This window comes from Populus euphratica, unplaced genomic scaffold (assembly GCF_000495115.2).
Source record: "Populus euphratica unplaced genomic scaffold, PopEup_1.0 scaffold50.1, whole genome shotgun sequence".
NCBI classification, from domain to species: domain Eukaryota; kingdom Viridiplantae; phylum Streptophyta; class Magnoliopsida; order Malpighiales; family Salicaceae; genus Populus; species Populus euphratica.
In genome coordinates, this window is record NW_011499870.1 from 784853 (window position 1) to 795230 (window position 10378).

The window sequence follows — 10378 nt, forward strand, 5'->3', positions numbered from 1 at the left end:
AAATAGGATAAGTATGGAGGGACAAGCGCCATAAGTGCAGGTGAAACGGAAAGATTTCCAGTCACGACGGCCGCTGCCACCAATCCATAAAAAACACTGAGAATACAGCACACAGCCACCCAAAGTTAGAAAGAGACCTGTAAACAATAACAACAACAATGGCAGTGTCCTAGCACAAATCCCTGTACCTACTACGTATGTCTTTCCAAAAAAGAAACAAAGAAAAGGGCGTTGTTGGGCTCTTCTTGTTTTCCTTTTCTTTTAAGTTTTCTTGATTCTAACGTTATTTGAATGACGAAGAAGAGGGTGTTGTTCTGTGGTCAAGGGGGGCTGGACAATGGAAGCCTTTACGGAAGTGAACAAGGGAATAATGGAATACGTGACAAAGAACATGATGAATTATCAGGAGACGATGCCAGCCATTTTAGCCTTACCGGTGAGATTCTCCCTTCTCTAGGTGCCACCGCTCGTAGCAACCGCCGGGTCATTCTCCGTCGCTACATTCTCTCTCCCTTCGACCCTCGCTACAGGTTATTGCATTAGTTTTTTTTAATTATGATATGATAATGAAAAAAGTATCTGGTTATTTTGAATCAGAAGAAAGATGCCTTGGAATTTCAAACTTCATAATGATAACAAAAATGAGTGGTTTTGGAATTCCAAGATGTGTTAAACCATGGTTTTGCAAAAACAATCCAAAACCATGATGGTCCTACACTTTTAAATCTCATGAAAATATGAAGGCACCCATCCTCATGCATAGGATATATAATGTGGACTAAAACTGTTGTTGCAATGATTCGAGTAATGTGATGGGTTTGGTCTACATGAACAAGGTCGGATCATCATTTATCCTACCACTAATTTTGAGATATTATGTGGTTGGAAATTAGTTGCTCTTAATTGTGATATTTCTCAATGTTCTTTCCTATAGTTGAGCTAATGATCAACGCCTTTTTTTCTTGAATTGCAGGTTTAATTTGTGATACCCTTCTCCATGTTTTGTTATAGCTGAACAATGAATGTTTAATGTTTGACAATGCAGATTATGGGATACTTTCTTGGTATTTCTAGTTTTCTACACAGCATGGGTGTCTCCATTTGAATTTGGCTACCTTAGCAAACCCAGTGGGGGTTTAGCCATAGCAGATAATGTTGTCAACGGATTTTTTGCCATTGATATTGTTTTGACCTTCTTTGTTGCATACCTTGACAAAAGTTCATATCTACTAGTTGATAACCGGAAAAAGATTGCTTGGAGGTATACAAAATCGTGGTTGGTCCTTGATGTTATCTCTACAATCCCATCTGAGCTTATCAGGGAAATATTGCCTGATAAACTTCAGTCATACGGGTACTTTAGCATGCTTCGCCTCTGGCGTCTCCGGCGAGTTAGTAAATTCTTTTCAAGGTAATTAAATGCTATCTTCAGCCTTCAGCTTCATTTACAGCTGCAATTGAATATATTAAGCATTGTTCTCACTGTTCTCATTAATTACATCAGATTGGAAAAGGATAGGAACTACAATTACTTTGTGGTTCGATGCGTGAAGCTCATATGTGTGAGTATATACACTCATTAAAAATTCAATTCGGTAATTTTGATAAAATATTTGAGCTTCTTGAAAAAACTATCCATCTTATAGGATCATGATGTAATTGTAGGTTACTCTATTTGTAGTTCACATGGCCGGTTGCTTCTACTATCGCATTGCTGTAAATTACAAGGATCCAAGTAAAACATGGATCGGATCCGTTTGGGAAGATTTTCATGGAGAGAGCCTGTGGATTCGTTATGTCAAATCACTTTACTGGTCTACAACCACGCTCTCTACCACTGGATATGGTGATTTGCATGCTGTCAATCCGCAGGAGATGATATTCGTCATGTTCTACATGATGTTTAATCTTGGACTGACATCATATTTGATTGGAAACATGACCAATTTGGTTGTCCATGCCACATTCCGAACAAGGCAATTTGTGAGTAACTTGTCTTACGATCTGTGTTTTGCTTGCCTAGCAAGCCTGTGGTAGATTCTGTAACTGATTAAATGAATTATCTCTACCTTAATCATTTGGTTTTCAAGTGTATTAAAGCTTTTTTAGACTATTGACATTACTTGCATGGAATTTTCAGAGAGATACTATCCAAGCTGTCTCAAGTTTTGCACAAAGGAACCGCCTTCCGATTCGGTTACAAGAACAGATGCTTGCTCATTTATGTTTGAAGTACAGAACCGACTCGGAGGGATTGCATCAACAAGAGACCATTGGTTCTCTTCCTAAAGCAATTCGATCGAGCATTTCTAACTATCTCTTTTATTCACTTGTGGATAAAGTGTACTTGTTTCGTGGGGTATCAAATGACCTGCTCTTTCAGCTGGTAATTCTTTTACTTCATCTTCTTGATGGATTATGGAAGAAATTTGGAAACTTTTTCCTGTTTTAGAGGTGGAGGAAGCCGTTAATTGTGTTCATTTGATGCTCATAAAAAAAAAGAGAGAAGATTATGTCCTCTTGTTGGCCACTCATATTTGTTTATCTGATTTTTCGTTCCATCTCTGTAACTTGAAATTGTTTAATATTGAAGGTCACAGAGATGAAAGCTGAATACTTTCCACCCAGAGAAGATGTAATTTTGCAAAATGAAGCACCAACAGATCTGTATATTTTAGTCACTGGCGCGGTGGTAATTAACTAAAACTCCCTTCCACGCCCTCTTCATGTTCCATGTGGTTTCAATTTATGATTGGTCAAGAACACGATTTCAATATGCCTCCCTGGTGTGAACATATCATGGTCGGAGTCCATTAATTGATTTTGAATGACAGTCTTTCCTTTTGTGCGACTTTTTTTGGAATTGAGATCTCCATTTTCTAGGGGACATTTTTATGTACATAAATCTTACAATTCTACTTTGCAGGAACTTAGCGTGCGCAGGAATGGAATAGAGCAGGCAAGTTCAGTGATTTAAACGTTTCTAATTTCTTTCCACCAATTCCATCAGTTGTATTGAGCTAGAAATTAAATTGGAGCATGCTTACCATGATAAATAATTTGCAATTTTTCTAATTGAAGATTGCAGGTTGTTGGTGAGGCTGCAACTGGAGATGTTATTGGTGAGATTGGTCTGCTATGTTACAGACCACAGTTATTCACAGTTCGAACCAAACGGTTGAGTCAGCTCCTACGTTTGAATCGAACTGCGTTCTTAAATATTGTCCAATCAAATGTTGGAGATGGGACAGTAATCATGAACAACCTTCTTCAGGTCAGCAAAAGTTCTTAACAACAACATTTCTCAAATACTGTCACCATACATAAATATTATACTGTCATTTTCTAAAAAACTAGCTATCTTTAGTCGTTGGTTATTTTTCTGTAATCAACCACCTGTTGTCATAATTAAGAATAGGAACTTGGTGCTAAGCATGCATTTTCTTTCATAATTATCTTATGTATCGACATCTTTCATTATTTGATAGAATGAATGAGATTTTGGTTTAGGCTTATTTTACAGCATGCTTTATGGTGTGGAACCTTATTTCCTTCAAATATATCAGAAAAATGCATCGAGAAAGCCATTTGCTAATGATTTGCTTGTTGTAAAAAATCTCTCATTCTTTTGTGATGTGTAACGTAATTCAACATGAACACGAGTGCTTCCATTATGTTGTTTTGGGTTCTGTACTGAAATAGGCCATGATTACACTCCATTCCAAATACTTCCAAGATATAACTCTGAAATTTGAAATTCAATACCACTTGTGTTATTAACAGATGCTAATTACTTGATACTGCCTCTTTTGGTTGATGCAGCATTTGAAAGAGCTGAATGATCCAGAGATGGAAGGAATTTTGCAACACACAGAGCTCATGCTGACTCAGGACAGAATGGATTTACCTCTTACTTTGTGCATCGCAGCAATGAGGGGTGATGATCTATTGTTGCATCAGTTGCTGAAGCAGGGTTCAGATCCAAATGAGTCGGACGAAAATGGACGAACTGCGCTGGTGTGGAAATATTCTTTCATACATATTGCATAAATCTTGTACTCATAACGTTATTGTCTTACCCGGATTCCTTTATTGTATGGACTCGGAATACACAGCATATTGCAGCTTCAAATGGGAATGAGCACTGTGTAGTCCTACTTCTGGAGTATGGAGTAGATCCTAACATCAAAGGTATTCTCTCGGGAATAAGCAAACATAAAGACCCGTAACGATTGTTCCGACTCATCTGGCAAAATAAATTCAACAATAATTTCATTTTATTAATGCAGATTCAGAGGGCAATGTTCCTCTATGGGAAGCGCTACAGGGGAATCATAAATCTGTATTTAAACTTCTTTCAGACAATGGGGCAACAATAACTTCTGGTGATGTGGGCCAATTTGCATATACAGCTGCTGGGCAAAATAACGTGGATTTGCTCAAGGAAATTGTCAAATATGGTGGAGATGTAACACTGCCTGCAAGGTGTGGAACTACTGCCATTCATACAGCAATCTCTGAAGGAAACACTGAAATGGTCACGTTCATCTTAGACCAAGGAGCCGATGTTGATAAGCCAGATCTCCATGGATGGACACCAAGGGATTTGGCTGATCATCAGGGCCAAGAGGAAATTCAAGCTTTGTTCGAAAATAGGACGCAGACGAATAAAAAAAGGGTTTCCACAATCCCAAAGCATCCAGGGGTGCCATTTGGTAGGAAGCCCATGGCAAGGTATAGTAGTGAACCTACAATACCTCCATTTTCTCCTTCTTTTCGTCATGATGTTATGCCACCAGTCCCTGAAGTCTCATGGCCTGATAGACCTCGAAGGAGAAGGGCAGACAATTTCCACAACTCTCTTGTTGGGATGATGTCAGTTGCTAGTACTGGTAAGAACGCTTCTATTTTTGCAATACCTTGAATTTTTTTTAATACCAAGAAATAAGTATGACTTCTGGATGTAAGAATTATAGTGGTCAACCGTATGAATTCTGGATGTAAGAATTATAGTGGTCAACCATGTGTTTCACGTCAGGAAAATCAGGAGGAAAAAGAAGGCATGGTTGCGAGGTATTGAATTACTCAGGAAAATAGAGACCACCCTATCAATTGGGAAGTTTGTAATTAACTTTGTCCTTGAAAAGATAACTAGAAACCATCCAATTGCTATACACTCTTGAACAAATAAGTCTCTTTATTTGCCAACTTTTACTCTAAATAAACTCATAATTTCAAAATTTGCAGGTGAGAATGACATAATTTCATCCCCAGCCCGTTTTACTGGCTTCGCAAGTTTGAACTGTCGTGCTAGAGTGACTCTCAGTTGCCCGGATAAAGGTGAAGTTGCTGGAAAGATTGTTGCTTTACCAAATTCACTCCAAGAACTACTTGATATTGGTTCCAAAAAATTTGGGTGCAATGCCTCCAAGATTCTAACGAAGGAAGGTGCTGAAATTGAAGATATGGAGGTACTTAGAGATGGCGATCATCTTGTTCTTGTTAGTGATGCTGGCACTTAAAGTTAAATATGTCAGTTGGTTTGAGTTCTGAGGTCAGATTACCTATCCAAGATTCACGGTGGGCCAATTTATTGATAATGAAACATGGTGATCCTTCCTGTAGTCTGGCTTTGTCTTTCTATCTTTCAAAATTTTCTTCCGGATCGTGTTGTATAAATAGAGAAACTGTGATAGCAAATAGGAGATTATGCATTCTACAATCTGAAAAGTTAGCATAACATTTGTCACCCACAGTAGTCACAGAAATGAACGTGCTATGCAAATCTGAAGGTCGCAGGGGCCAAAGGAGATAAGAAGTGTAGTGAAAGAGAAGATTTGGATTATCGTGGTAATGCTGAATGGTGCGAGTCCCAAGATACTATAGTAGTATCAGAGGATATGAGCTCATCTCTGCTCACTAATCTCTGTCTCTTTCGTTTCTGTCTTCTGCCGATGATGAACTTGTTGCCTTCTTACTCTTAGGGGATCACCTGCAAGAATACCTGGCTGTCTAGGTATGGGGTAAACCTGCTGAACCCTCTGTCTTGTTAAAACTGAAAATTAAATTGTATAGGGAATACAGTATTTGAGTAAGCCTACCGCTCATGTGTTTGTTGCAATTTTCCTGGAGAAAATAGAATACTGAACCTGCTAAACCTGAAAGTAAAAAAAATTAATATGGAGAAGCAATCTATCCATATCTTGGCCTTGTACCAACTGTATGAGAGGGTGCTTAAGGGGAGGATATTATTGTTGTATTATCTATTGAATTTTATTTCTTTTCGGATGAATACTTCATTATCAAAGAAACAAAAGGTGAGAGTGCACAGTAGCCTTAAATACATGAATAGTCCTGGAAACAAACAATCAAAAGCAACATGCACTAAAAGTTTCTCCTGCAAATTTCAGCAATTCGAGCAACATATTATAGAATGATTTTCATCACAACTTTAAAAGTACTAGAGCAGTTATTCTCATGTGTTCTTCTATTCTCTCCTGTCATATAAAGTAAATATAGTGCATCAAGCAAGCCTCATCAAGGTAGTTCTGAAAAAACTCTACTGAAAATAAGTCTCTGCAAAATGAAGTTCACATCTCCAATCACCTACTGACCTTTGGATGCTAAAAATCTGAAAAATGGAATGGCATATGCTCTTCATTTCTGGACAAGAAGTGATCTCTGTCCTCAATTGCTCCTTTGCAAAAAACACATTTAGGGTTTACATGCCTCCCAATCTTACTATAGCAGATAGCCTTTTCAAGATGGCTAACCAAGCCTGATCCCTCTTTTATCTATATGCTCCAGTAAACTTAAACTTCTTGATTAGTACTTAAAAAAATATTTTATCAATATTTTATATTATTATTTTGCATTTGAAATATCAATAACTTCTTAGCTAAAACATGTTTTATAATAACATATCTAATAATATAAGATACCTTTAATTTATAATAAATGTTTATCTTAAATACAAGCCTATCATATAAATTAAGGGATTAATTGATGAACTTGACTACTGAAATTAAGAAAAAGAAAACAAAAAGAAAGCTAAGATTAGAAAAAAAAAGATATTAGTCCAGTCCAAAATGAAACACTATTCAATTATTGGATCACAACTGGACTGTAAAACTTATATTTAAGTCTGTTTTATATGGATGAAAAGGTAAGACGTACGCCTAAAACTTTTATGAAGAGTCCAAGATTCAAAAAAGATTATTTTCAAGTTCAAATGTGACAACAATGAAAAAATCCAAATATGTACTTAGTCCAAACACTGTTCAACATTCAACGCATATCTCAAGTTCTAGATGTTCAAATGCACTGAGTTTTTTTTTATTGGAAAGCGGAGATAATTTTCTAAAACTTTTATGAAGACAATCTGTTCAAATTCTGATGAATTCTGATATTAGCAATGACATTTGATTGAGACAAGAAAAAAAGAATTATCACCAAGTTAAGATGTGATCACCCACTCAACAATTAGTCAACAAATCAATAATTCTAAATTTTGACTTATAAAAGAAGGTATTTGCCCATTTAGGCATTTTAATTTTCAGATCAAGATCATGTTCTTGCTCTCTTTCTTTATTTTTATAATGCTTAAGTTTTACTTATATTAATATCTTGTTTATACTTTTCATTTCCTTTCTTTTACTTGGTTAATTTATATCTTATTTATGCTCTTATCTTATTTATTTATATTTCTCTTTTTCATTATATTTAGTTAAGTTTATTATGTCAAAATAAAAAAAATTCAATAATAGTGTAAAAATAAGCATAGTATAAACTCAACATGGACTTTAATGTTTGATACTAACATGTTTGTATTTGTTATCTTATTCACTCTTAATACTTTATTTGTTAAATGGTTAATTTAAATTTATGTTATATAACACTTGGTATAACAAATACTTGATACTTTTATAACCAAACCGTACGGTATAACCTACACCTATGCTATGAAAAGAACTTGATTTGTTATTAACATAAGTTATAATTATGAATACCTGAAAACATTTACAAGTATTAGTATTATTCGAATAAGATAATTAATGTAATCATGTAAACAATTTATAATCTGATTAAAACCTTTTTGTGTTAGTTTCCAGGTGAGTAATAAAAAAGTTATATGACACTTATTTAAAATATTATTAGTAGATTCTCTAATCTTGATAATTATTTTATCATTCTTTAATTTTTGCATTAATATCACATTTCAAAGCTCTTTTCAACTACTTTTCTGTTATTATTTATTTCTTTATTTGTAATTTATACAGTTAGCCTTCTTGTGGTTTAACCCAGTTTTATTAAGTTATTTATTATTTCAACACTTCTATAATTAAAAAAAAAATTTCAAGTCTTTGATTGCATCACTTCTTTAAATGAAAATTCCTTTAGGAGAAGGTTTTCAAAGTACGGAATCATCAATAGAAAATGGGATAAACAACACCACAAGCAGCAGCCTGAACACTTTGTATCAGACCAGGCATTCGGCCAGTCACAATCACCATTGGAAATAACATCACAAATTTTAGCAGTAGAAGGCAATCTTATTTCCTGATTCATGTATAAGCCTCATCCCAGAAATCTTTATCAGAGGCCCTAAAGGATGCCAATTGTCGTACCACAGAAAGACATTACTCCCGTTTCCAAATGATCCCACACAATGTCTCAATTTCAAAATTTTCCTCCTATTCAAACTACAGTCATCTGGGATTCTCACATTCCAAACACTCCTATTCTCAACGAATATTTATGGCCCCAGGCAACCCATAAGGAACTTAACTTTAACACAAACACCAGGTGCTCCAAGCTACACAGCAGAGTTCCATTCTTTTAACTTTTTCAGCAAAATTGACTTATTAAAGAAGATGAAATGGCTGTTAGCAATGAAGAATTCTAGCAGTAGTCTTCTCTAGAAGTGGGTTTCAATCAGCATAAGTGAGTCCCATTGATTAAAGGGGCACCAGAACTCTCTTTCACTCTCACAGATTGACAATCAGAGACACCACCACAACAGGATTTACTCTTCCTGGATAGGTGCAAGACACTCTTAAGAATGAGCATAGCTTCGGTGATTGATTTAGTTTTAACAGGAAAAAAAAAAAGAAGTTCTAATATACTCCTCGTGAGCATTGCACCAGTTAGCATGAGTGGCATGAATGGAGGTTTGGGAAGAAAATTCCACCTGTATGGATTAGGAAAATGAGTATATGATAGACCATGACACTTTAGGTACAAAATTATGTCAAACGGGAGAGAAGCTGGTGAGATAGGGACTCTTTTCAAGGCAGATTCCCACTCTCGAATGAGTTTTTTTTTTTTTCCTTTAGCATATCAAAGTCCATGCCAAAACTGCATGCTTACCAGAGATGGCACTGACCTCTCTAGCGGTTTGCAAGCATGGAGCATATCAAAACAGCTTCAAGGCTCCATAGATGTTTAACTGATGGCAATGAGAATGCAATGCGAGAATATAGAAAGGGCAGGCCATTATATATCTATGTCAAAATGAATAATGGTTCAGCTTTATGTGATTTTGTAAATTGGGAAAACTGATTATAATGTAAAGTGACCAACAAAAATGTGAAAGATTTCTATAATTTCTGATTATCAATCTGTTCAAGTAAAAAAAAACAATACTAATAATAAAAATTTCACTAATTTCGTTAGGGATAAGATGAGGATTTCTGCATTCCTAATAATATCTCATTTCTCCTCCCCTCTCAAACTTCTTTTTCGCGGTAGATATATGTAAGCAAACAATCACAAGCTATATATAAAGCCTCCTCATTAACACTGTTCTTTCTGGCATTCTTTCTCTTTTGCAACATATTCTGTCAGTCGACACAAGTGATATTCTTCAACACTCTTGCTCAAAAGGGCCTTTGTTTCATGTTCTTTAGGTCAAACAGCCTAACAGAGGATCATAGTAATTATCTTGTGTATCCTAATTGTTGTTGAGGTACTCATTCTATTCAAATGTCATCCTTATTCGTGTGGATAGAACTGTCAAGCATACCATATCATACTCCATCATAAGCATGAATCATTAAGATACTATGAGAAAGTAAACCAAATTATTTAAAGGGGATAAGTATTTCTTGTCTGATGTAATCTATCTTCTTTGAAGCTCAGGGTTCTGAGTTTCAACTCGCCCCTGTTGGTTGTCATCTCATCCAGTATCTCAGCATCATAGAAATCATCTTCACTCTTTTCAGAATCCACATCAGGTGGTTCTCTTTCCTGCACCAAGTTATCATATGCATTAATAGAATACGAAGCAAAATTATCATCAGCTGGAGTTTGAATTTATGCATACAGATTATAATCCGGTCGATGTTTAACCAAAAGAAAATTGGGGTGTAGGGAAAGA

At 35.7% G+C, this 10378-nt stretch overlaps 3 protein-coding genes across 3 annotated transcripts in view; 1 reads left to right on the top strand and 2 right to left on the bottom strand.

Moving 5' to 3' along the window:
* On the top strand, positions 1 to 5712 carry LOC105127074 (potassium channel AKT1-like). The gene is made up of 12 exons (XM_011028190.1): positions 1 to 530; positions 1046 to 1411; positions 1505 to 1562; positions 1666 to 1983; positions 2141 to 2386; positions 2594 to 2692; positions 2927 to 2959; positions 3089 to 3274; positions 3823 to 4017; positions 4116 to 4191; positions 4290 to 4892; positions 5248 to 5712. Exons 1-12 carry the CDS (start codon positions 292 to 294, stop codon positions 5520 to 5522), a joined length of 2694 nt encoding a protein of 897 aa, XP_011026492.1. The 5' UTR covers positions 1 to 291; the 3' UTR covers positions 5523 to 5712.
* The window catches only part of LOC105127073 (probable 1-deoxy-D-xylulose-5-phosphate synthase, chloroplastic), a 24741-nt gene continuing 19992 nt past the window's right edge, over positions 5630 to 10378 (bottom strand). The window contains exon 10 of the mRNA XM_011028189.1: positions 5630 to 5644. Within this exon, the coding sequence (XP_011026491.1) occupies positions 5641 to 5644 (4 nt within the window). The 3' untranslated portion in view covers positions 5630 to 5640. The remainder of the gene's footprint in view (positions 5645 to 10378) is intronic.
* Positions 8935 to 10378, bottom strand: part of LOC105127169 (boron transporter 4-like) — a 4681-nt gene continuing 3237 nt past the window's right edge. The window contains exons 9-10 of the mRNA XM_011028335.1: positions 10157 to 10248; positions 8935 to 9034 (exon numbers count right to left, since the gene is read on the bottom strand). Of these exons, the coding sequence (XP_011026637.1) occupies positions 8935 to 9034; positions 10157 to 10248 (192 nt within the window). The remainder of the gene's footprint in view (positions 9035 to 10156; positions 10249 to 10378) is intronic.

Coding starts and splice junctions, on each gene's coding strand:
- LOC105127074 (XM_011028190.1), top strand. CDS start 292: ATGACGAAGAAGAGGGTGTTGTTCTGTGGTCAAGGGGGGCTGGACAAT. Junction 531..1,045: donor CCCTTCGACCCTCGCTACAG/GTTATTGCATTA, acceptor TTGACAATGCAG/ATTATGGGATACTTTCTTGG. Junction 2,387..2,593: donor ATGACCTGCTCTTTCAGCTG/GTAATTCTTTTA, acceptor TTAATATTGAAG/GTCACAGAGATGAAAGCTGA.